This window comes from Meriones unguiculatus, chromosome 6 (assembly GCF_030254825.1).
Source record: "Meriones unguiculatus strain TT.TT164.6M chromosome 6, Bangor_MerUng_6.1, whole genome shotgun sequence".
Classification (NCBI taxonomy): Eukaryota; Metazoa; Chordata; class Mammalia; order Rodentia; family Muridae; genus Meriones; species Meriones unguiculatus.
In genome coordinates, this window is record NC_083354.1 from 103,381,845 (window position 1) to 103,409,683 (window position 27,839).

The 27,839-nt window shown below is 38.3% G+C and overlaps 1 protein-coding gene and 2 long non-coding RNA genes across 5 annotated transcripts in view; 1 reads left to right on the forward strand and 2 right to left on the reverse strand.

The window, feature by feature from the left end:
* The window catches only part of LOC132654744 (uncharacterized), a 229,602-nt gene that overhangs the window by 166,925 nt on the left and 34,838 nt on the right, over positions 1 to 27,839 (reverse strand). The window contains exon 1 of one of the 2 annotated variants that reach the window (XR_009592454.1): positions 23,094 to 23,135. The exons of the other annotated variant lie outside the window; for it this stretch is intronic. This is a non-coding gene — a long non-coding RNA (uncharacterized LOC132654744). Of the gene's footprint in view, positions 1 to 23,093; positions 23,136 to 27,839 lie in introns of those variants that run through there. 2 annotated transcript variants of the gene reach the window in all.
* On the reverse strand, positions 6,780 to 22,082 carry LOC132654745 (uncharacterized). Of its 2 annotated transcripts, none has more exons than XR_009592456.1 (4): positions 20,807 to 22,082; positions 13,397 to 13,539; positions 11,624 to 11,782; positions 6,780 to 7,415 (listed from the first exon to the last, which is right to left on the reverse strand). It is a non-coding gene; the product is annotated as an uncharacterized LOC132654745 (long non-coding RNA). The 2 variants fall into 2 exon arrangements; XR_009592455.1 differs by having other exon boundaries at positions 11,624 to 11,840.
* Il7 (interleukin 7) overlaps positions 22,176 to 27,839 on the forward strand; it is a 43,473-nt gene continuing 37,809 nt past the window's right edge. Inside the window, exon 1 of the mRNA XM_021650032.2 lies at positions 22,176 to 22,694. Coding sequence (XP_021505707.1) covers positions 22,685 to 22,694 — 10 coding nt within the window. The 5' untranslated portion in view covers positions 22,176 to 22,684. The remainder of the gene's footprint in view (positions 22,695 to 27,839) is intronic.

Here is a 27,839-nt window from a genome sequence, read left to right on the forward strand (position 1 = left end):
GCAACAGATCCAAAAAATCTGGGCACAAGGGTCTTTTCTGGGACTGATACTCCAAACAAGGACTCCATGGACATAACCTAGAACACCCGCACAAATGTAGCCCATGGCATCTCAGTGTCCCCCTGACTGGAGAGGGGCCTTACTAGGCCACAGAGGAAGACAATGCAACCAAGCCTGATGAATCCTGATAGGCTAGGGTCTGATGGAAGAGTAGGAGAACCTCCCCTGTCAGTGGATTGGGGGAGGGGCATAGGTGAAGAAGAAGGAGGGAGGCTGAGATAGGGAGAGGACAGGGATGGGGCTACAGCTGGCATACAAAGTGAATAAATTATAATTAATAAAAAAAATTAATTAAAAATGAAGAGGGAACATTTGTAGGGAGGAAGTGTTACTTTAACAAAGACTGAGAATTTGTCAAGTATTTGTAGATAAATATTTTATACATAGGAAAAACAAATTATTGACTCAAAATATTTGAAACACAAAAAAGAACCATCAAATTCATCAAATAAAAACAGCCTCCCTACACCAATAATAAAACTAATTAAAATAAAATAAATGTATTCCACTCACAAAAGTAGTTTTATCCAACAGTGTTACAGACAGCAAATTTCAGTAATGCGAAATGAGCTTAAATATGCTATTTTCTATAAGTAACTTTTTTAGTTACTATATCTCTAAATAGACCTAAATTTCTACTTTCTTTAGCTATTGAGGAATAAAATTCGCACTAACAAATGTTGCCATTAAATTTCAATAGATGACATGGTTTAAATACTTTGGAGACCCGCTCTGTAACACTAATGGGGTCTTTAGAAGACTTGCCATTCTAGCCAGCAATTTCCAATGAGACAATTGATCTCACAGGTGAAAGATTTGTTTAAGATTACTAGCCATTGATAAAGTCAGGATCAAGGCTCAGCACACCTTGTTTCTTTTATTTTTGGTTTTGTTTTGGATTTCTACTTTTGAGCCTATATTAGCCTCCACATCTCTCTAAATTTTCTGATCCATTTTATTCTTCATTATGCTAGCAATAATCTTAGCTCTTCCTGGGTTTCACTTATTTTGGTTAATAAAAACATTCTTCTAACTCACTCTAATACTTTAAGCTCAGAGACAGATCTGTCAGTGTTGAGATATCCAGACTTCATCTACCTTGGCTGCGAAATTCTTGCATGCATCATTCTCATGTGATACAGAAAGTTCTGACAGAAATGTAAAGTATTTTTGCTAAGTTGATAGAACTAAAAATGGAAGAATTTCTCCTCCCCAGCCTTCAGTTTTCCTTTCTGTCCCTATAAGAGAAACTACAAAAAAAAAAAAAAAAAAAAAAAAAAAGACATTCCCTTTAGGCCTATAAACACACACATTTCATCATTCATAAAACTTTTCTGAACATAAGGTTTCATGGCCTAGAAATTTCTTTATTAATGCAAAAGTTACACTATTTTATAACTATATTTCTATAACCCCAATATATAAACTTGATTCAGAAACAAGTAGTATTTTTTTTTAATAAACAAAGCTTAGCTTGCTTATGAACTCAAGCTTAGCTGAGCATGGCTTCCACCACCAACATTAGTTATTTATGCAATGATGAACCAATTTATGAAGTGCAAACAATTAGAGACGATAGTGTGCAAATAACTGAAGTGAAAACAGTGCAGTTTGGCTGGTGAAGGGGGCATTAACGCTTCTTGGGCTCTTCAGGAGCAGCAGCAGAGCCAGCTGGAAGGCAAGAACTCAGAGATCTAGTGAGTTTTTCACTAGCCCTAGAGTGCTGAGTAGCCTGGAGTTGACATTGCTAGAAAGACACTTTTACACCCACTCAACATTCCTTGGGCTCGATGAGTAATTTGCCAGTTCTCCCAGATGGCACTTTTCAGAAATGCCTCTCTCCCTCCTCCTGCTGTCACTCTGCTTTGATTTCCTACTTGGTAAAGAAATCTGAAGTGATCTGAGGCACTTGTTCACCACTATGATCTATGCCCACAGCAACCTCTCTGTCTGAAGCCTGTAGCAGGTTGCCTTCAGCCTTTCTACCTACCCAGCTTCAATTCTCCCTCTACACTGTGTGGTTTCCATTAGTACACAAATACGGTGCTATCTCACTTAGAGTGTTCATTCTTCTCTCCCTCTCTCTCGTCTTTCTCTTTCTCTCACTCTCTCTGTCTTTCACAAGGCATGCACACACACACACACACACACACGCAGAGCACACACATCTAACTCTTTTGACCCATCTTTCTCTCCAAATCTGCCACCACCTATCCTGGTTCCTCTCTGTCTCCTATCTTTACTTCTTCTACTTAACCATACTTAGATCTTAGATGTTGCCAATGACCTCTATATTGCTAAACCACGTCATGTTACCGTTTTTAACCTCACTTCATCCATGAGAAGCTTGATTATTAACTGACCCTTCAAGATGTGCTCCTGATGTCTTCCCACCTCCTTTGATTATTCTACTCAGTTATTCTCAATTCTAGTCTCTTTTGACAGCACTTCCTTTTTACCAGCCATTTGTTTTGGTTTGGTTTGGTTTGGTTTGATTTCTTGACCCAGGATGTTTCTATGTTGTTAATGCTATTCTTACATTTGCTGTCTTCCTACCCCTACCCTCCACGTCCTAATGCATGTAATCCCCACTCAGTTCCCCAAGATCTTTTGGTGCTCACGTGCTTCATAGCTCAATCCTCTAAAGCCCCTTCTACTTTCAGTGCAAAGGTGTTTTTTTTTTTTCATATGGAAGTATGTTTTTCGTTTTTGTTTGTTTTGTTTCAAAACAGGCTTTTTCGGTGTAGCCTTGGCTGTCCTGGACTTGTGTTAAAGGCTGGCCTCAGACTCACAAAGATCTGCCTGTCTATGTACCCCTCCCCTAAGTGTGAAGCATGACTTTCAATGCCACACAGTCTTGGGAAACTTTCAAACACACACACACACAAACACAGAGAGAGAGAGAGAGAGAGAGAGAGAGAGAGAGAGAGAGAGAGAGAGAAACAGAGGGAGGGAGAGCATTGTTCTATCATAATTATTTGTTTTATTTTTTGAGACTATAATATAATTACATCATTTCCCCTTTCCCTACCACTAATCCCTTCTATACACTCCACAACACAACTCCCATGCCAAAGGTTCAGGAATCATGAAAGATGGTAACTGCCAGAGGAGCGGGGATTTTGCTGTGAGACTGTTTCCTAAGCATGTCAGAAACTACACCTCAATAGTCTTACCAACATGACTGCCAAAACATGAGCTGAACAAAGATGACACCAACAGACATGTGAGGGTGGAGAGTGGGAGGGCCAAGAGGCTTCAACCTCACACACAAAGAACTATAGGCAATTAATGATAGCTGAGAACCGGAGAAGCATCCTTCCCCATGGAAGAGTATGCCAACAGTTATCCAAAATCGAATGGTCAGCCCTGTAAACACACACATACACACACACACATATGTATGTATAATTTTATACAGCAAGTTATATTCACATACTTAGGAACACACACACATATACCAACAATGAATGAAAAAAGAGGCCATAAATTTGAAAGAGATCAAGGAAGTGTATGTGGAAAGGTCTAGAGGTACAAAACAGAAGGAGGAAACAGTTTTCAAGTGAATCAAGTATCACAGAATCTGTTGTCTTATAATTTTAGAGTAAAGGGAAAGTACATTTCAGGTAAGTGTATTCATTGTGAAACTACATCTCAACTCATATAAATCACAATAAATTATGGAATTCCATGTTTAAAATATAGGAAATAATTAAAGTAAAATCCATCATGTTTTAGAAGTACGTATTTTCAGAATAAAATGTTTCCTTTTTTATATTTTATTACGTTATGTACATGGATGCTTTGCATGTATGTATGTCTAGGTACCACATCTGTGCAGTGTCCACGGAGGCCAGAAGAAAGTGTCAGATTCCCTAAAACATGAGTTACAAACAGCTATGAGCTGTCATATAGATGCTAGGAATCAAACCGGAGTCATCTGGGAAGATCAGCCATGCTCTTCACCACAGAACAATCTTTCCAGCACAGGAAAAAAAATTAAAAGAGCTGAATGTTATTATTTCAAAACCTTTGGTTATTGAATGACATTTAAATAACATAAGTGGTAGAAATATTATGACTGGCTCAATAAAGTAAAAAAAAAAATGTTTATAATTCAAAAGTAAGAGGCCTCATTCAAAATCAGGCAAAGTACTTGAATGGGTATTTGATAAATAACAGCTAATGATCATAACTAAAACATGATTGTCCAATAAACATGTAAATGTTTAAATATACTAATGGCAAAAGGTAAACATCAAAAGGAACATCGAATTGATACCTTTTTCTTTTTTAATTTTTATTTTATTTTATTTTTAATTACACTTTATTTACTTTGTATCCCACCTCTAGTTCCCTCCCTCCTCCCTTCCCAATTCCGTCCTTACTCTCCCTTCTCCACGCACGCCCCTCCCCAAGTGCACTGGTAGGGGAAGCTTTCTTTTTCTTCTTTCTGATCCTAGTCTGTTAGTCTCATCAGGAATGGCTGCATTGTCTTCCTCTGTGGCCTGATAAGGCTGCTCCCTCCCCTCAGGGGGAGGTGATCAAAGAGCAGGCCAATCAGTTCATGTCAGAAGCAGTCCCTGTTCCCATTACTATGGAAACCACTTGGACAGTGAACTGCCATGGGCTACATCTGTGCCGGGGTTCTAGGTTATCTCCATGCATGGTCCTTGGTTGGAGTATGAGTCTCAGGAAAGACCCATGTGCTCAACTTTTCTGGTTCTGTTGCTCTCCTTGTGGACCTCCTGTCCTCTCCAGATCTTACTAATTCCCACTTCTTTCATAAGATTCCCTGCATTCTGCCCAAAGTTTGGCCTTAAGTCTCAACATCTGCTTTGATAGTCTGCAGGGCAGAGCCTTTCAGAAGCCCTCTGTGGGAGGCTCCTAACTTGTTTCCTGTTTTCTTCTTCTTTTAATGTCCATCATCTTTGCCTTTTGTGGTGGGGATTGAGCATTTTAGCCAGAGTTCTCTCTCTTGATTAGTTTCTTTAGGTGTACAGTTTTTAGTAGGTTTATCCTATATTATATGTCTATATGAGTGAGCATATAGACATATGAGACAGCTCACTCAGGATGATCTTTTCCAATTCCCATCAAGTCTCTGAAGCAAGAATTAGAAGATATCAGAAGATGGAAAGATCTCCCATGCTCATGGCTTGGCAGGATTAACACTGTAAAAATGGCCATCTTATCAAAAGCAATCTACAGATTCAATGCAATTCCCATCAAATTATAAACATAATTCTTTACAGACCTTGAAAGAAAAATTCTCAACTTCATATGAAATAAAAAGAAACCCAGAATTGCTAAAACAATCCTCTACAATAAAATATCTTCTGGAGGTATCTCCATCCCTGATCTCAAACTGCACTATAGAGCAACAGTAATAAAAACTGCATGGTACTGGCATAGAAACAGAATAGTGGATCAATGGAACTGAATAGAAGACCCAGAAATAAACCCACACACTTATGAACACCTGATTTTTTTTTTTTACAAAGATGCCAAACCATATAATGGAAAGAAGACAGCATCTTCAACAAATGGTGCTGGTCGAACTGGATGTCTACATGTAGAAAAATGCAAATAGATCGACACTTATCACCCTGCACAAAACTAAAGTCCAAGTGGATCAAATACTTCAACATAAAACCAGACACATTAAATAGGTTAGAAGAAAAAGTGGGGAAGACCCTAAAACTCATTGGTACAGGAGAAAACTTCCTGAACAGAACACCAACAGCACAGGCTCTAAGAGCAACAATCAATAAACGGGACCTAATGGAACTGAAAAGCTTCTGTAAAGCAAAGGACATCATCATCAAAACAAAACGACTGCCTACAGATTGGGAAAGAATCTTCGCCAACCCTTTATCTGACAGAGGGCTAATATCCAGTATATATAAAGAACTAAAAAAGTTGAAAAGCAACAAATCAGTTAATCCAATTAAAAAATGGGGAACAGAGCTAAACAGAGAATTTTCGATAGAGGAATATCGAATTGATACTTTTATGGTACCTTTGTTTTGTGACATTACACTATTCCTCAAACGGTAATGACTTAACAACCTGATTTGTTGTTTGTACTCTAAGCTTATCAGAGTGGAGTTCCTTTTACAGAGTTGCTTGGCCCTCCTTGGTGAATGGGGCTCCATTAACTTCAGTTGCTGCATCTGGAACCTGTTCCCTGCTTAACCAACGAGAAATGCCAGCAAATGCCATCATTGTTTACCTGCCATGGTACAGAATTAACACATACCAGTTCTACCCACATTCCTTTGATGGACAGCAGTCACATGCATTCTAACATTGCTCAATGAGAAAGAGAGACAGACAGACAAACAGGCAGAGAGGAATGGAAAGATACTATGTTAAGGAAGCACAAATGAACAAAGAAAAGAACAGGGCCATGTAAGTGTCTGATACATTTAGAATTAGTAAGGTTCTCAACTGGAACTGAAAGGGTAGGGCATCAAGGGAAGACGAAAGATGATATCCCATAATGATCTTTAAGGACTTGGAGGCTTTCCAATGAAGGTGATGAGAGTTGTGGAGAAATTGTAAGAACAGTGCCTATGGTTAAACGGATTACTCTGGCTGCTAAATTTGGAAAAACTAGAAACCAGGGGACTAAGGAAGACACTATTTCAAAGAATAATAGTATAAATCAAAATTAAAGTATGCCAACTACATATATCATTTGGGGAATATTTATTGCATTATTTTAAGGAGGGAGAGATTATTTTCCCATGCACATATTTTAGAAATATCATAATTCACTAATTTATTCACCAACTACAAAATTTAAAAGTTAATATAGTAGTTGCTACAATTTGCAAAAGCACTTTCTCCAACTTTACAACATAACACCAAGATCTCATCCACTTGAGTAGTAACTGATGTTTATTTTACTTGATACTGTGGGTGTCTCCCATTCACTATGATGAGATGGGTTTCCGTACTTGCTGCTTCTGTAAGGACAAGCATCTTCACCAGAATACCTCCTCTCTTGCAAATACCCACAGTTTACATGTCACTCTTGTCTGATTTTAAAAAGAAGTCAGCATCATCTTTCTCAGAACAATTGTTTATTTCTTTCATTCTCTTTCTTCCCTCCTCCTTCCTCTCTCCCTCCTCCCCTCAGTCTTTATATAGTTGCTTCAAACCTCATTTGCTATCTTTTGCTTTTCTTCTTTCATTCCTTCAACTGATTTGGTATCTTCCTTGAGAAAGTGTAGGTAGGAATTCAGAGTATAGCCTGAAAGAACATGCCATGAGTTCACACAGAGAGCCCTCTTTTTAGTCAATAACCTTCAGTGTATTACTTCGTGTCTCCATATCTCGGGTTTCTTCTGAAATAAGAATAACAGTAACTTACATCAGTGTGTAACGTCATGGAAATAGTATTAGTTTTTTATTCCTGGTCTAGGTTTGTTCTCCACCCACTTGAACTTCGACTTGTGTTTTGCACTGCTTTGTACAATTAGATATATAATATATAGTCTGAGCCTGGGTTTTACAAAGCCTTGTGTTCTCCTATTCTTCCTCCTTCAAATCCTGCTATGGAACAGAATTATTTATCATACTGAATGTATGCTAGAAAACCACAACTAACAGCTTAACAAAACCTAAGGGAAAATATTATTAATAACAAAACCTAAGGGAAAATATTATTAATAAAAAGTCTATATTCAACTAAACATTGCAAATGGGGAAGAAAGGTTAAGATTTTAAGGACAGTTCTCAAAATATTAATCTGTATGCCTTCATATAACACTAGGAATTCAGAAGAAACTCCCAGTGTATGAAAAGAAATGAAATAATAGAATTTTTGAAAGTACCACTGAGCTAATATAAACAGAATTATTAGAGAAAATAATAACTTGGGCAGGTAACTCCAACAATAAACCAGGCTCTGAGGTTGAGTCTGGTATTCTTTGATCCCATGGGGCTATAAAGCTGAAGTCTCAGCTGAACTCCAAGATTCCACCTATCTTGAAGGAGATGTATGATGCATCCCTTTTAGAAGAGGAAGTTAACACTGTGAAGTCTGACAACAAGGATGATGACATTGATATTGGAGTCACTTAAAAGGATGGATGCAACTCAGCTTAACAGTGTGAATGCTGCAAAATTTTCTCTATTATGAGCCAGAAGTGAAACACGTATGTGCAAGAACAAAAATGGCTTAACATCATGCTACACTTGATAACTAAAAAGCTATTACTGTGAGTGGTCTATAATTAAGCCCAACGAGACATCTTGGGAGTCCATACTTATCAGTGAGCAGTTGTAGTTTGCTTATTTATAGCATTTTTCTTTTGGAAAAACTAGTGGTGGACACATTTGGATCACATTTATGTAGTTATAAAAAAATAAAGATTTTATTTTGGTCATTCTTCAGACTTTGGACTCTGAATGGCTTAAACTGAAGTAATTGGATGCATTTAACTTAAAGGTCCTTGAGGTTGATAGACTGTTAGGTGATAAAGCTTGAAGAATGGAAACAATTGTAATGACCTTACTCAGCCATTAAGAATGAAGTATTTTAAAAGCTGTATCTCTAGTCCTAATCAGTTCAGATTGGCAGTTGATAATTCTTGTCACTCTAGGGAAGGTGATGATTAAATGACAATGTGACATCCTTATGAGAGGTAAAAATGATCTGCGTGTCCTATGGTCTTTAAGAATAAGTTTTGAAAGCTGGAGTTGTGGTTTTTCAGTTTATGTACATTCACCCCAAATTGTAGTCTTGGAAGTCATGTGCACTGCATGTTGGATGATCCAAGGAAATTATTAACAAATAAGTATTTTGTGTGTATTAGGTGGTTTCTTTAAACTGAGAAAAAAAGCTTTGAGGTGTGATTAAATCATAAATTCTGATTCTATTTGGGAGAAACATGAAAAAAAAAAAGGTTCCAGTTAAAACAGCATAAATTTTCAGCTTTTACCCTTAAGTTATAATTTCTTTCTTTTTATTTTTTTAATTTTTTAATTTTTAATTTTTTAATATTAGTTACAGTTTATTAGTTTTGTATCCCAGCTGTATCCCACTCATTCATTCCCTCCCAATCCCATCCCCTCTCCTTCATCTCCCTGTCTCTTTCCAAGTCCACTGATAGGGGAGGTCCTATCTGTGTCCCATCTGACCCTGGTTTATCAGGTATCTTCAGGACTGGCTGCAATGTCCTCCTCTGTGGCCTAGCAAGGCTGCTCCTCCCTCGGGGGGGGGGGTGTCAAAGAGCCAGCCATTGAGTTCATGTCAGAAATAGTCCCTGTTCCCCTTACTAGGAAACCCACTTGGATACTGAGCTATCATGGGCTACATCGGAGCAGAGGTTCTAGGTTATATCCATACATGGTTCTTGGTTGGAGAAGCAGTCTCAGAAAAGACTCATGTGCCCAGATATATATGGTCCTTGTAGAGCTCCTGTCCTCTCCAGGTCATATTAACTTCCCCTTCTTTCATAAGATTCCCTGCACTGTGCTCAAGGTTTGGTTATGAGTCTTAGTATCTGCTTTGATACACTGCTAGGTAGATTCTTTCAGAGGCCCTCTGTGGTAGGCTCCTGTCCCATTACTTGTTTTCTCCTACATCCAATGTCCATCCCATTTGTCTTTCTAAGTAAGGATTGATCATCTTACACCAGGTCCTCCTTCTTATTTATCTTCTTTAGATGTATAGATTTCAGTATGTTTATCCTATCTTATAGGTCTATATAAGTGAGTATATACCGTATGTGTGTTTCTGCTTCTGGGATACCTCACTCAGGATGATCTTTTCTAGGTCCCACCATTTAAAGATGTTTAGGCATACTGTATCTTGTGTTTGATTTCCCCTCCCCCAATATCATGGTTTATTTTTTAATTAAATTCTTATTTTTTTATATTAATTACCTTTTATTTGCTTTGTATCCCAGCTGTAGCCCCCTCCCTCCTTCCCTCCCAACCCCACCCTCCCTCCCTCATCTCCTCCCATGCTCCTCTCCATGGCCACTGATAGGGGAGATCCTCCTCCCCTTTCATCTGACCCTAGCTTATCAGGTCTCATCAGGACTGGCTGCATTGTCCTCCTCTTTGTTCTGGCAAGGCTGCTCCCCCCTCAACAAAGAGAATAACGGAGCCAAGATACCTGGGCCCAGGAGACCAACACAGACCAAGGACCATTCATGGAGAGGACCTAGTCCCTGTGTTTGGAGGAAGCTCATAGGCTGATCAGTTTCCAAATGTGTTTCATAGTAAGAGGTACAAGAGCTGTCTCTGACATGAACTCAGTGGCCGGCTCTTTGATCATCTCCCCCTGGGTAGTGCAGCCTTGCCAAGCCACAGAGGAGGATAGTGAGGTCAGCCTCGATGGGACCTAATGGGCTGAGGTCAGGTAGAAGGAGAGGAGGTGCTCCCTTATCAGAGGACTAGGGAATGGTGGTGAGGACAGAAGAGGGAAGGTAAATGAGACTTGGAGGAGATGAGGGAGGGGGCTGCAGAGGGGATACAGAATAAATAATTTGTAATAAATAAATAAATATTTTTTAAAAGAAATGTGAGCTCTCTGAGAACATTAAGAAGAGATGCACACAATCACTTCTTGTAGGTAAGAACAAACAAAGTACTGGATTTCATTATTATTGTGCCTTTTCTTGTCAAGGTCAAATATGTGTAATTCTTCAGCCATTTCTTCTCTGTAGCTGGTTATCTGTGGAGCATCCATTTGTGTGACTAAATGTCAGGATCTTATTCTATACCCATTAATATTCTAGAAAGAGAGAAATACATCAGTGGAAAATATGCTTTGTATGCAATTTATGTTATAGTGTTAAATGCTGTTTACTTTATAGTGGTAAAAAGTAAACAAGTGCATGTGTGATCTGTCAAATGTAAACAAATGATAGGGAGGAATAAGTATGTGAAAGTGATACAGGAAAAATTGTATGCGGAGGACAAAGAGAGGATATTTTCTGCTGTGTTCACTGTTTGTGGTACACTATATATAAATTAGTGGGGAGACTTTTGGGGATAAAGGCATTTTAATTTATAAAAGATTGGCGTAGAGCTAACACAAAGTGAAAGCATTAGGGAAGGGTATTGTTATAAAGCAGAGATTATAATACCAAGTACTCAGAAAAACTTTGACAGCATTTAAACACTGGGAAGTTCCAGGAAAATGTGAGAACCTTCAGCCTAACCTGCAGGACTAGAAAGCCCAGTGATGCCAGTTTGCATCACAGCCTGCCTTGGCCCAGACAGCCAAGAGCTCTGTGGCCAGAACAGTCTTCAGCTGGAGCCTCACTTCATCTCCTCTGCCTGGCTGGCTGTTGTACTCATTTGAACTTGTAACTCTTCCAAATTGAACTGTCCTTTTTTTTTTTTTTTGGAGGATTCTTAATCTTTTTCACTTTTCACTATATTCAAGAATCAAGCCCATTATTCAATCACAATAATCTTAAAAAACAATATACTGAAAACTACTGTATGAAAAAAAATTTTAAATATGTGTTATCAACTTTATTACATTTCTTTGTGGGTATATTTTATTTATTTATGTATTTACTTACTTACTTACTTTATTTATGTTTGTGGATGCTATGACTGCCATACATGTGTAGGTCAGAGGACAGTTTGTGAGATTTGATTCTCTCCTATTGCTATGAAGGTCACAGGGATTGAATTTAGGTTGTCGAATTCACGTGCAGCAAGCACCTTCATTCACAGAGCCATCTTACTGATCCTCAAGAAACATTTGGAGAAATGGCTTCATGAGTATTAAATAGGTGCCCACACTTAGGAGAGAATTTTGAGGAAAACGTCATTACAAAATGAAGCCCCAGCATAGCAGAATAATTTTAGTATTAATATTAACGGCTAATATGCACAAACACCGATATTGTTGTTCATTGAGTGTGTGTTTGTTATAATATAAATAACCAGTTTTAGAGAAGTTTTTTCCCCTTTGGTCATTTTAGCCTGATAACATGAATGAAATATGAGTGAAATGAGATATTTTCATTTAACAGTCTATTGAGCAACATCAAGAGATTCTAAACAGATTAATTAGAACATCTATTAATCAATGAATGTAGCTTGAAAATAATCAACATAACACTCATAATTTAAGTTGAGAGAATATTTTTATTCATAATTTTCAACACAAACCTCAAAACCACCATCAAAAACAACTGTTAAAATAGTTTTTAAAGCATGTTTTACAGACACAATTTTTGCAACCCAACCTTGCATCTGCCAAGACACTTATAAAAAATGTATTTACAGGGCCACCTAGAAACCACTGGCTGTCCTCATAAATATTGCTGAAACCAACTAGCTTCCATAAGTCACCGTTCCAAATAAAACCAGGCCACGCTGCAATGCTTTCTCGGTGTGCTTGCCTTGACAGGACGTGTCTTTTTTTTTTTTTTTTTTTCCTTCAGTAAGAGATGGAGCACAAAATAAGCAGCACTAACTTGACAATGTACATGAATCCGCTCAGGTTAACAGTAATTTGTAAAGGCAACATTTGAATGTTCCACGTAAAAGGCTCTTTCATGTTTAACTAATTGTATTCCTATTGTCAGGCCTATTGTAGCTCATCTATTTTTATTACAGAACACACAATTTCACATACACACACACACACACACACACGTGCACACAAGTTGCTTTTAAATGTACCTGCACACAATTTTAAAAGGAAAGTCTTGTAGTATAATTATCCATCCCAGTTTATTAAAAAATGTATAGATAATAAATGCACAGAAGCAACTATCTCTTAAACATAGAGCTATGTTTTGGACAGTTTTATATGTTACTTCGGTTTCTACTGAGCATGATGTAATAGTGAATTTGTCTTTCAAACATATGACAAATTCAATGTGAATTAAGGGTGGAGTTGATTAATATTTTAAATTACTGAGGGGTGAGCTGTTCTACATAATCTATATTCTAGCTGCCAGGTGATGATACCATAATGAAAGATTGCATCTATCTCTAATATGATAATATTCCTGAGCTCCTGGGTGTCCAGGTAGAGTGCTAAACACCAAGTTTTCTTCTGCAAATAAGATTGTTGTCTTATTTTGAGAATTGTCAAAGTCTAATACTATGTTTTGTGCAGCAGCCAAAACTATCTATCTAGTCAACAGATGTACATCAAATACCTAAAGCAAGCAAACATTCAACACACATCACAAACAAAAAAAGAGGTCTAGGTCTCCAGTACATTTCCATGTGCAAAATTGTCAAAACAATCAGACTATAGCTGATAAGTATTGGATAGGAAAAATGACTTGTTCCATATGGGTAACAATAAACAGAATATACCCAAGAAAGTAAAACTTACCCATAAGTTTAAGGATAAATGGAATAGACCTACTGGTGAAAAGGACCGCATGTGATGGTTTGGCATCTGAGTGCCAGGAGAGGGCACAAGTCATGAAGCATCTTGTGTGCCATGCAGTGCCTGTGAGCAGCCCAAATAGGAATCTGTAAAAAGGTGACAACGGTGTTTTCAAAAACATCTTAGAAGTTCTACATTCAGAGAGCTAGACAAAGAACCTAACCAAAGGCAACAGTGATGAGCAAGGACAGTTACCATCAAACAGTCCCTAACATCGGCCTAGCGTCGTTACTTCTATTATTTCCAGGTCTAAAGCCTGGGTGATGACTGAAGCTAGAAGACACACTCAGCGAGGGTTAGAGTGTGGTTAAATGAGCTCAGGAGCAGCATACATTCGTATATGTTGAGCTTGACACTTCTTTGAGAAGCCGAGAAAGAGCACACCATAGCCAGTCATGGATGACTAATGCAGAAGGTAGCTTGCTCGTTAAGCTGTGATTAAAGACATCAGTGTCACTCAGAGCACAGTGCCAAAAACAGCCCTGGAGAATGGAAATAGCCAAGAGGCAGTTGATGTGTGTGGGGGGGGGGAGGTATGAAGAATAAAAAAGTAAAGGAACAGTTTAATTATAAAAAGAGGACTAGATTAGGAATGTGACACTGACGGAAACAGGGAAGTAGGGATTCAAAGCAGAGAGAGTGCCACATGCTTCATTCATGCCCAATAAAATTATGTAGAAGAGCATACCCAAAGAGTTTTTGCAAGACTGCATCAAATCAAAAACATTCATAATAAAATTTTGATTTAAAAATTATTGGTCATTTAAAAATTATACAGCTAGTGTATAAAAGATATTTATATTCAAGTATGGAGAACTTTTTTTCTAATTAAAGAAGAAAATGTAAAATGGGAAGAACTTCCCACACAAAACTTCTGTCCTCATAATTTCTGTTTAGCTAAATTTTTAAATAAGTATCACTGAAACAAATTAGCCCATGTATTTGATTAAATAACCATTAAAAGAAAGATTATTATTTTAGTCAAAGATAGCATTTTGACAAATTACATTTTGACCTATTACATTTGTCCTTTGGAGAAGACTATAAAAAATAAAAATAAAGTTTAATCCCTTAGAAGTCATTGATCCATTTTTTTACAATCTGTAAGAGCTGCATCAGCATCCAGTGTTAAAATAAGTCACTGTTTTTTTTTTAAATATAGGTAATTTAGATACTGAAAGCCATAATGTTCAGAGAAGAAAAAATATGAATTCATGGAAATTTAGAATATAGACCAACATATGTTATAAGCTTCTAATAATAAACCTGACAAGAAACCAGAGTCAAATGTTATGAACACCTTAGGATTAACCTTCATTAAATGGATTCTTTCACGTGAGGAAGGAAATAACATCAAGTAGAAATGTGGAGATTGGTAGCTAAATGGGAGACTGTGGAACAATTATGCATAATGTGATCTTGTTTGGCTTGATAAATATATAAAGACTTTCTACATGTATGGAGGGAAGATGCAGTATGGTGCCAGTATGATCACTACAACCAAGGAAATTAAAGTTTCACATTTTTAATAGTGAAATTTTAAAAATGAAACATGAAAATCTAAATCAAAGGGTGTTCATAGAATATTTGCTAAGTATTTTGATATTTTTAGCCTTTGACATTATTTAATCTATAAATTAAGATAGATTGTGTCTACACGGACTCTGTGGTTAAATTTTCTTGCAATATATATTCCATAAAAATATGATTAAATATAATTTATTTCTCTTTATGTATGATAACGTAGTTGAGCACCTAGAATATTGCATGGCACATAATGTTATTTGGTTAACTGGGTTAAATTCAAAGAAAGGTCTGGAAGAACAAGCAAATGATAAGGTAATCTTGCCTATTTCCAAGCAAAAAAAAATGATAAATAAAATGCAGGATGGCTAAAGTCCATCATAACGTCACAGCACATTTAGAGTTGTAAAAACCATTAGGGTTGTCAAGAAATTTTACAAGGTATTGGAATTTAAGCTGTCGCTGTCATGTGTCCTTCCCGTTTGGTCTCTATTTTTGTATACTACCACCACAGGCAAGTGAAGAGAGAATGCCGGTACACCTATGTGGAAGTGGGCGAGATACAGAGCCTTGGAAAGAGTCTTCAGAAATACGTAGTATCTGAGCTGCTGTTCAATTCCAGAGAGAATCACAGTTCCTGATAATTCCATTTTCTGATATGATGTAATGAATTAGCTACACTTTAAGAAGGGAAATGACCAAAATAAAGGCATCAAACACATTTGTTTTCAAGAACAGCTTTGCCATAAAGTTTATCTCTTCTGGTAGTTTAAAATTCAACAAAGATCTTATTTTAAAAATGAAAAGAATTGTACAAGTCTAATCCAGGCCGACAGGATGGGAGTTGGTTTTTGTATTGTTTTGTTTTTTTAAGACTCTAGGAATATTAAGATCAATAAAATTCTGCCCAGATTGACATAACAGGAAAAAAAGCTAATAATTTAATCAGACTGATAATTCTTTTCTAGATTAAAAGAACTTTTTAACTTAACTTTTTTAAGTTCTTGACAACCCTCTTGGTCATTCCTCTTTATTTGGTTTGGTTGAATTTCGGTTTTATTTTCAGAATCACTGGTTTAAAAAATGGCAGCTGCTGGCAGATGCTTGCATATACCTGTAGTCTCAGCTGTGGAATTATTCTTGAATGGTCAACAAACCGGTGTGCACAGTAATATTTTATTTTTATTGGTTTGGTCTCATTTTAGGCCACACTGCTAAGCAAATAAAGTAGAAGATGAGTATAGAAAAGCTCACAGAAATCAAGTAGGTTAATATGAAGCAATCTTTTGTAGTTTAGAATTACCATCAAAGAGACCTCACTTATGAAGGGGAGTGTCATGGTATGTGACAAGGCATGTCTTATTTGTCCGTGCCTATCTCCCACTGTTTCTGAGATAGGATCCCTTGTTGAGTCCTGGTGTTCACAGGCCAGGCTTAGCTAGCCTCTGGGCTTCTAAGAATTCTCCTGTCTCCCTAGGAATGCTAGGCACAGGCTAGTACTCCCCACTTTCTCTGTGAATACCAGCTCAAGTCCTCATACCTTCAGGTCAAGCATTTTAGCTGCTGGGCCATCCCTGCAGCCCTACATGGAAGTTTAAAGGTTTCGGAGAATCAAAGTTATACAAGATAACACTTTAAAAGGTGCAAGCCACACACACACACACACACACACACACACACACACACTGATCACAAAAGAGAGAGACATGACCAGAAAACTTCTAGCTAAATATCAAGATAACTGTGAATGAATCAAAAACACACAAAGAAATCAAAGTAAACAACTGTCTCTCATAGGACACGATATTTCAGCATTATGTTACACCCTACTACGTGTCTACAAAAATCATTGTCTGTCACAAAAATCTCAATCTTATTGCTTTGTTACCTTCATGTCAGCTAGGATGCCAGGTAACTGACACATATCACAGTGCAAAGCCTGTATCTAGGCTCAGGGAGCACATTATCTCTCTAGACTACTTAATTAATCTTATTATTGAAATATACATAATCACTTCACATCATATGTAAGAGTTCATAATTATCCCAAGAATCTAAAGCAATAACAAATATGCTGGAATAAACCAGGTTTACTGGAAGGAGAAGAAAATTAAACTAAACTGTAACATGACAATAAAAGCCTTTAAATAAGGCAGACTTCTATATTAGAAAATATTTAAATTTCTGCTAAATGTAAGCTCTGACAAACTTACCAGAACCTTAGGCATTTAAGTGCCAGTCAGTGCTTGGCCTTGTGACATTCCTGGGTATTAGGATAGAGTCCTGATGGAAGCAAGTCAAGACTTGTTCAGGCTGATGTCGCTGTTTCCCCACAGGACATAAGTGGGCCCAGTCTGTGACTCAGGATCTATTGGCGACATAGAATTCCAGACTGACTGGAATTTGGATGACAGTTACAGTCATCCAAAAGTGCACGGCAACAATGCAGTGTCTTCAAATAGTAACTGGACAACACAGAGGGAAGCTACCAAGGGACTTAAGCAAAATGTTCTCTATTTTCTACAAGTTCTTTTCATGAAAAAAAAATTGTTGTAGGTACAAGATCTCTGACCAGTCTTCTATAAAGGCAGAGATTTAAAGCATAGTCCCTTCTCAAATCTAGTATATATTTTAAAAGTCCTGACTGCCAGGTACATATTCATCAACACACAAAAGAACCAAGCAAAGCAAACTTCCTGCTCTACAGCTGTCCTTTCTAAAAGGTAACACGAGCAATACTGGACCAAACAGTACTGATGCCAACACTGTACAAGGGAGTGTGCAGGGAACATTGCAGAGAGTCATAGAATTATTGATACATAACAGATTCTGATTGTTGAGAATTATTAAAGGCCGAAATTAAGCTGAGGGGCCCAGAGGAAAAAGTATCAGGTAATTTTAGCTTCTGCGTTCCGTTTCTTCCCACTATTTCAAAACCTAATTCTGTCATTCAGTATTCAAATATGCTTAAGCACGTCTCAAAACTGAAAACTCCCATTCTGCCTGACATGCTAGTGAAGCCAGGAGCCACTCCTTTTATCATGTCCAGACATCTCTGAAAACTCACCCCTGCTTTATTCCCTCATTCCCATGCCCCCCACAGATATCTCTCCAGTAGTCTGCTTGCATGGTTGTCTCCAGGACGAAGAAAACCAAGGGATCATGTGTTTCAGTCATCTTCTCTCTCACAACTCTTTGTGGATTTTGAAAATATGGGTTACTGACTCTTTTAGAAAGGCATCCTCCTTTACTTTGTGAAGTGCTGACTTTTCTACTTGGCTGTCGTTTTGCTAGCGTTGAATGTAGGCACGTGTTCTGTTTCCTCATCTACTCTGCAGGACTTGTTTCTGCTCAAGCTCTCTCTCCACTTGCATTGTCTCTTCATTCTCTTACCATTTAAGCTCATTAGCTTCATCATTTTTTGTGGCTCTAATCATCGCTGATATGTTACATTTACTTCTCAACAGCAGGGTTCCTAATTTTTAATTAAGCCTTCAGAAATAACCATTTATTTTTCAGTCTTGTAGTGGCCAAAGCAGACAGTCACACCCTATCACTAGACTTCATTTCATGCAACCAAATATGTTTTATTCTTGAACTTCAGTATGTCTTCCATAATATATATTAATATATTATATATATTAATTATAATATTGTGATACTATATATTAATATATAACATATATTGGTTGTTTCATGGAACATTTTTACAGAGTTTTAGAAAACAGGATTCTTAGTTCCTTTTGTATTAGTAGCAAAACCTGACAAAATTAGCTAAATCTCATTTACAAACATGTCTTGGTTATGGGTATAATTATAAATTCCAAGCTGAAGATTAGTGATATAAATGTAGTTTCACAGTCAGTCAATATTTATTCAGGAATGAAACAAAACCATGATACATGAATAAATGCTCAGTTGCCACCTGAGAATGTCCAAACTTCATTCTGTGCAAATACTTAAAACTCAGATCTGATTAAGAATTATAGGTCAGGAAATTATTCTTGTTTTATTACTAGACAAGTAGAGTAATCTTCTTGCACACTCATTTCACAATAGTATAGTCTTAGACTCCCTTTACTCCCTAGCTAATACAGCCTCACTCTTTCCTTCTCGTAACACACTGAATTTTTAAATGACGCATTTAACATCCTTTTCTCCTCCAACATATGATCACACTAAAAGCATGCATTGTTGCTTATAATGAGCACACATAGTCAAATCAGCTACTGAATTCACAAAGCTCAAGGCAAAGGAAAGTCCCATCTTCCAAATGTAATTTAAACTGATCATGGCCATGACAGTAAGCCAAACATGGATCTCTCAAACCGTTGGAGCCGGACAGCAGCACAGCACACATATCCATAATGTTCATGTGTGTGTTTGAAATATTTACTATTCTGACACTTGTCTAGAAAATTAAATCATACGAACTTCAGCAAATATATCTGTGCACAGCATAATAGAATTTAGATCTCAGAGTGCATAGAAAGATAAATAGGGAGTCAGACAGACTGACAGGTAGTTGTCATTTTTAGTCAGGTAAAATGAGTATAGATAATTAATCAAGAAAGTAAGTTTTCATCATGGATGTTAGCATATGCATAGCACCTCGGTCGTCAAGAGGCTTAAATAGGGCGTGCCAGTTCAAGGCAGGCTGGGACAACAAAGAGATTAATAATTAACTATCTTGATTAGTAATTGTAAAATGTAGAAAGTTTAAAAGACATTGGCTAGCCTTAATAATTTTCTTCCTTAAGTCAGCATCCTACACACTATTTCACTGTCTCCAATTATACTGCATTAATCATTTTTGTAATTTTGTCTCATTTCTTCATTCTTTCCTCCTCCTCTTCCTCTTCCTCATTATATTTTGTGATACTGGGGATGATACCTAGGGATTCTTACAAATTAAGCAAGCTCTCAACCTTTGAGCTGTATTGCAAGTCCTCTTTTTACTTTGCTATTTTTGAGGACATGGGCTCACTTATTTGACAAAGCAGGAATTGAACTTTTAATTCTTCTGCCTCTTAGTCTTGAGTAGCTAGTGTTAAAGGTCTATATCACTAGGCCTGACTTATTTCGTTTAACCACCAATATTCTGAAAATTCATAAAGCATTCATCCTTGTCAATCTATATGTTCAATTTATATTAGAAAGGAAACAGCCGGTTTAAAGAGCTGTGTTAATTTTAAAAAAAAAATACTAATAGAATTCCCTCATAATATGATGTAGTTCAAAGGTGTTCGTTTTCACATAACCATTAAAATTCCAAATGCTTTCTAAATGTTCTCCTCAGATGGCAGTCTGAACACTGAGGGAAAGAGTTCAATTAAAAAAAAATCACTTCTCCTTTCCTGGAATTTTAGACACTTTCCCCTCATTTTCCTCAAAGTTTGCCTATTCACAAGCTTTCTTCTGTCAGGCTTTTTTATGGTTGTACCAGAGAGGAAGACGGATTTCCCTTTTTGCACACTGTTGATGGATGTACTCTGACTCTATTCTGAATAGCCCAACAACCGCTAGGGGAAAAGCCCAGGACAGAAGCAGATAGTTGCTACTTGGACCCCAAGAAATTTAATACATTTACTCTAGCTTCGGCATGTTTATAGAATTACTCCTTAGCAGTCCCTACAGCCTCATCCCTTCCTACCTTTTATCTCCATATCTAAGTTTCAATGCCATTGTTGAAACAGCATAATCTTTCCCACCCGCTTTGGTTTTCTGACTTCATGTGCACCTCTTCCCTGTTTTCTTTCTCTTTCCTAGATTTCCCTTCCTGCTTTCCTGGACGTTCTTTCATATTCCTTCCTTGAAGCATTTTCTCACCATTGTAGTTCTCTTCCATCCTGTCACTCGGAGATACCGGATTCTAATCACATTCTAGATAACCCTTCTCTGTGGAAGGGGGCTGTCTGGTGAACAGGAAGAAAGGCCAGCAGCAGCGCTGAAGAGGAGTCAGGTCTCAAGAGAACAGCAGCGCCCAGTTCATGCAGGAACTCAAAAACAGAAAGAGGTGGCAAGTCAGAATGGCAAGTGCAATCGAATATCCTGATGCTTCGAGAAGGACAAAAGGTTGTTGTGGGCAAGAGAGAAAAATCCTTAAACAGCCTCTGCAGCCCACTGGTGGCATTTATCTTGGACTGGAAGCATGGGTTTGTAGGTAGAATGTGGAAAGTAACTATCAAAACAGAATCCACGGGCAAGAGCCCAATTTGATCCCTTACTTTCATACTCCAACACACTCCTTCTCTGTCTCTTTTAATTGCTACACCACAACAGTATCTAAAGCTCTGAACCAACTCCCGTTCAGATGTCAATTTAGGAACCACAAACTCCAGAAATCTCCCTGAGATTCCCCAGAGGGTTAAGAGCATACCCACAACCTTCCTTCTAGGATCTCCTGCTACACCGCATTACTCGCAGAGATTTCTTACACAAGGGATTCCAAGCAGAGGCTTTTGAAGCCAGGCTACAGGAGAGTTTTACCCCTTGTTCATCCAACCTTGTGAACTTAGCTCTGTTATTTAAGGAAGCCTGTGTTCCCACATCTATCTTTCAACTGCAGATAAGCAAACGTAGGCCGCACGGAAAGCTTCTGGTGCCACGATACAAGTAAAATGCTGACCACAGAACTGGCATAGAGCAAATTCTAGATAAATGGTAGACAAGATTCTGATCTATAATCTCTCTTGTTACTGGTTTGTACTACCCACTTTCACCTAAGCTGGGTTCATTGGCAATTCAGGCCTATTACAAATAAAATAAAATAAAATCTTCAATGAAACAATCGAGATGGATAGTTCATTAGCCATGTTAGGAGATACACCCGTGGGAGCCAGTTACCCTGAGTAACTTCTATGTCCCCCAACTAATATCAGTTTTGGTTTTCCGAAGCTACCACCGACCTACTAGAATAGGTGGGCTCCCAAGAATAATTTTTTTCTTAAACTACCACTGGGCAGGTGCATGGCACAGAAGACAGGGAGGAGAGAAACTAGTTAGAGAGCCGAAAGCCTGGAGGGGCAGAGGGCGTGACCCTCTTAATCATTCTTCACTTCCTTTTTTTTTTTTTTTTTTTTTTTAAAGATGACTTGGCAACGTCAGCCAGCCACAGCAGCGGCAGAAGTAGCGACGACGCCTCCTCAGTGAAACTGGCTTGCAAGAGCGAGCTTTCTCTGCCGCACTTTTGTGGCTTCTGTGGACATGCCAGTGACCGGTGGTTTTTGCTCCCAGGCTCCCAGAGTTGCCAAAGCGGTTAGAAGTCATTTGGAAAGGCTTTCAGCCGAATCTTTCTGATCCAGAAGGCCAGCTGCCTTCCCCGGAGGTACTTTGGAATTTTGCAGCGGCCGCTGATCCTGGTCCAGGTGCATGGGGAAGACGCTAAGGGCATAAACCCAAACATTGAACCTGAAGACCCGGCGCCAAGTAGAAACTGAAAGTACCCTGCTCACTCTGCTGGCACATCCTACGGAAGTTATGGCAAAGCCAGAGCGCCTGGCCGGCCGGTGATGCATGCGGCCCCTCCTGGAATGGATGGACCAGGCGCGGAGTGGGTGAGAGGAGCCAGCTTCCCGGACTGCCCTGCCCAGCACCGGCGTGCGGCCACTCGGCGGATGACCGGGGTCTTGGGCGTGATTATGGGTGGTGAGAGCACGCTCCTGCTGCAGACCCAGTCATGATGACTACACCCACCTCCCGCAGACCATGTTCCATGGTAAGCGCTGTTCCCCGGTGCGCACGAGTCGGTGCGCCTAGCGCGCCGGGGACTCTGGGACACCCCGGGACGCGCCACCCGCCCCCGCGTCTCTGCACGTCCGGGAATAGCCTGGCCTTGTACTTTGCACCGGCTGGGACACGGCCTCTCCCATGGTCAGCCACTACCCGTGCTGAGCTCCGGTGGCCCAGAGCCATTGACACCTGGGCATACTGTCCCGGGCGGGCTGGGAGGAGCAGTTCCCGACTCCGGGTTTTTGATCCCCAGACCCAGAGCTGCAATGCCAGAGCCGCTGCAGCCAGGGCTCAGTAGTCAGTGGCTTCCAGCCACACACTGTCCCTAGCCAGCACCTCGCCAGAGCAGCCCTTCCCAGCTTCCTGGCTTTGCAAAGTTACTCACAGGCTGCCTGGGATCAGGGAGTCGCTGGGCTCTCGCAGCTCAGAACTTCTTAGAGAATGAAAGAGTTGCTCCCGGGATGCGCTTTTAAACCCTAAAGGACAGGTCACTGGAAAACCCCCTCTTCTCCCCTCAGTAAGTCTGGGAGTTTCCGACGGAGGCTGTATGTTGCCTTGTTTGCTGGGAACCAAGGTCCTGGGACTGAGATTGCAAAAACCCATTTTCCCCCCCTTCTAGATATTTGCTACATAAAGAAAGCAGGACTATAAGTAACCCATGAGTACAAATTCTTAGCCCCCTGACCAAATCTAATGGTTTTGCATTTGAGTGACAATAAATAAGGACTTAAAATGGACAAGAGCAGAATTGACGGTGGCTGGAATCCACTTGCAGCTAGCACCAAACTAAATAAATAAACAAATGCTGTTAGAGCAGAGATAAGAACAGAATGGAATGCGAAGAGAGGATTTACTTGAGGAAAGGGAGATGTTTTACAGTAAATACTTCCTCAAGCTAAAGAACCTGTGGGGTCAGGATTAGGAAGCGAGCCCAAGGTTCTTAGGAAGCTCTGTTGTGGTTTTTCTGCCCACTCCCTTAGGTCCAATTATTTCCTCTCTCATAGATACTAGAGAACCAAGAACTGACCCAATGAAGGAGTACTTGTCAGAAACCAAGTAAAAGGGATAGGGACGGGAGAGACTATGCAAGAAAATAATGGGAGACACAGGGCGCCCTCCAGAGAGTTTAAGGTAAAATTAGAAACGGCGTGTCTATTTTCTTTGCAATGCCGTTGGTTCTGAAATTGCTCCTTTCTACTTCACTCCTGACTTTAATCCTTGAATTACACTCTGAGAAGATAATGGGGCATAAGAAAGCAAAAGTGTGTGGTTTAAATGAAGAGGCTTTGTTTCCTGAAATACAACCATATTAGCTATGCAACATACGGTGTTAGTAAACAAAATATAAAAGTGTGAAACTCTTGAGGGTTAAAGTGAGTGGCTTTCTTCATTTTTGTTCCGAAATTCACTAGAAGCCTAAATTCCATCAAGTTGTATACTGAGCTTTTCTTTAGTTTCCATCCTGTTATTTTGGGGCAATAAGTTAGCAGGGATTCAGCACCTCACCCTCAGTAGTGTTGCCTCATTTAAGAATTTCGTTGTAGTCCTATGCTAACACAGTGAAGTGATGGGAAACACATAGCATTGCGAATAAGTAGGAAGCCTGAAGAGTTGTAAAAAAAGAATTAGAAATTCACAACCATGTGTACAGATCTTAAACAAAAGTAGAAATTTATAAAACCAATCTCATGGTCCATGTGTATGAAGTGTTTTTATCTTGACTCTTGACAGATAACTTCATAATATGTCCAAATGTTTACTCTTTTCCCTAGAAATAAGAGCATTTGCTATAGTCTCAGAGCTTGGCCAGGAAGCCCTTTGGTGAAGTCCATGCAGAAAACAATGATTTTTATTTTTGTACTTACTCTGACTATGTGTACAAGCAGTTAGTTGTAGGAAGTTTAGTTCTGTAGCTAACAGCTGAATTCCCAGGCATGTCAACCTGAGGAGCAGATGTGAGTACTGCCTTCTCCTAGAAACTCCTAGAGACGTATCCATTGGGCTCCAGACTCTCCACTGTAAACTGTGAGTGACCTATATATGTGAACATCATGAAATGTCTGAAGAATCGAATCCTCATTTGAAGCAGACTTAATGAAAGGACATTAAACAAACACTTCTTAAGGTGGATGGGGAAAGCCTCCCCCAAGGCCTCAACCCTAGACAAAGGATTGCAAGCAACTAAGAAATGCTGAGTGTGGGAGAAATAGTCTTCCCCAGAGAACAGTGTGCCAACTGGTTATCCAAAGGGTCAGCACTGAAAACAAAAAGACAGGTAAGATTACACAGACTGAGCAAGTTGTATTTATGTATTCAGGAATCTGCACACACACACACACAAACACACACACACAAACACACACACATAGCATAGCACAAGTAATGAGAAAAGAGGCCATGAATTTGAAATAGAGCAAGACAGGGTATATATGAAGGGCTTAGGGGAATAAATGGATGGGAGAAATGAAATAATTATTTTGCAATTTCAAAAAGAAAAGAAAGAAACTGATAAATGATTGGATATGATGGACTGAAGAAGACAATTTATTTATGTCCACTTTGACCTCATAACTTAAGCAGCTGAAGATCGAATGTATTATTTGGCTTACATTAAAAACCAACAAGAATTTTTAGACAGCTATCATTCTGGTTTAACCAAAGTCCCTACTGAAAACAAATTCTCTAGTTTCAATCCCTTTGCGAAATTTAAAGACAATACTACAAGCCAACACTTGTCTGGTATTGTTTCTACAATTTGTCTTATCTATGACCTAATGAAAAGTTCAGAGGGAGGCTGAGGACTGTGCTATAAAACAAAAAGAATCAAATTATGGTAAATGCTGGATTCCTTTCCCAGTGGGACAACAGTGTTAAAAATCACCTTCAAGCCAGAAAAATCTTAATTTGCTACTGTGCATATATGTTGAAGAAATAACTGTAATCAAAGGAAAGTGCACGCTATTGATGGTGGAGCCAGGAACTTATGAGATATGAATCTTGGACCTTGGTATATTTATGCAATTATGCCTGAGGCAATTTAAATATGAAGAATTCCTCTATATGCATAATGAAATAGAATCTTAGAAGTTAAGATGTTTGAGAAATGAAAGAAAAGAGAAACATTAAGAGGTCATTAAAACTTTTCATTTTAGAGATAAAGTACAGGAAGTTTAAAATGAAAGTCAGCTATTTGTCAGTCACACAGCCCATTTTCAAATCAAGACTAATCCTCAAGTCTCTATACTCTAAACTCTTGCTGTATTGTATTGCCTTGGTCTGTCAGTAATTATCTTATTTAATTAAAATAGTCTACAAATAAAGAACTATATTTTAAGAATAGTTTTAGAATTGAAAATTTTGATTAGCACACACATGCCAAGAATATTCCATCAAACCAACACCATGAAGCACAGCTATAAGTTCATATGAATCTGGAAAATACATATTCCTGAAAACTGGCATGAAAAAGAAAATTAGTAATCTTAGAAATTAAAACAAATTAATTTATTAAAACATAGAAAATGGACCTTTGAAATAACACTTATATATAGGTGTAAATTAAACTCTTTTCACTAATGAATTCATCACCTTTTTGAGTTCAAGCCACTTTCCCTATCTCTTCCTTTGTCTGCTTCCCCCAAATTATAAGTTTTGAAGACCTGTAAGGCAAAAGATCAAGTAAAAAGAATTTTTCTATAAAAATTAAGATAGCTATGTTGTAATTGGTTAGTAATTGAGAACCAGGTGAAAGAATGGTGATAGGAGAGGACTAGATAAATGGTAATATGAGGAACTGGCTTTCAAGGAAAATATCAGTGTAATAATATGCTATCAAGTGATTATGGGCATTTAAAAATCAAATCCCAAGAAAATAGATGATTCAGGTTAACATCTAATCTTAACAACTGTTGTTTGTGTGCTACCAAAAGTAGGCTAACTTGAAGGTCTCTCTTTCCTTACATATATAATGAAATATGTAGCATATATATCTATATACAAATATAGATTATCATCAGTGATGGATAAATAGAAGGTACATGAAAGACAGAGAGAGGGGGAGAGAAAGAGTTAACAGTGTTCCTGGGTTATGGCAGTAATCCAATTAAAATTGGTTAGGATCATAATCATTGCTCTGAAATGAATTACTTAATGGAGAGCTGTGAATAGATTTCATGCCCACTCCTAGATTATTCCCTGAGCATGTCAAGCATTCATTAATGTTATGAAAATGTAAAGCTATGAACTATGGGTTTTTTAAATTAAAATATGGTTATATCATTTTCCTTCTTCCCTGTCCACCATCCAACCTCTCCTAGATACCTCCATTACTCTTCTTCAAAATTGTTGCCTTTTTTCTGTGTGATTGCATCCATATATAAAGAGAGAGACAGAGACAAAGAGACAGGCAGAGAATGACAGAGAAACAGAGAGACATAGAGAGAGAAAGACACAGAAAGAAAACTTGATATTGGATAACCATTGAGGAACTTTTCCCTGTGCTTAGCATGACTCAGTTGCCTATAAGTTTGTTTGTTTGTTTGTTTGTTTGTTTGTTTTGTCTATGGGTGAGGTTCTATGAGATTCCATAACTTCTATCATGCCCACTTTCTTTATTTGTAAAAACATGAGCACTTATGCTATAGTTTATGGTTAATTCTCCTGTCTTTTTTTTTTTTTTTTACAGAACTCAAACTGAGTGTTTTTTCAATTAATTTTAAAAATCTTTACAATATTTTTCATTTATCCCAATTGTGGCCCCTTCCCTCAACTCCTCCCAGTGTCTCCCTCTCTCCTCCCCCACATCCCCTTCTCCTAGTCCACTGAATCATTGATAATAATATAATAGATGACTCCCTTGCTATATCCTTTATGGTCTTGAAGCTGTTGCCAAGACTGTTGGACTTAGAGAAACATTGTTTAGACTCATAAATAATGAACATGCTCTGTTGTAGGCAGTGATTAATATTTACTACTGGTTTATCTTTTGGTAATTTGCTGTTAGACCTAAACAGCTGTATAACCAAATCACCACACAGAGACTGGGTTTATTTAGTTAACCTAGAACACAATGCTGGGCAATAGTTACTCCCTCTTAAAGCTCCAAGCCCTCATAGTTTCCTAACATTTAGAT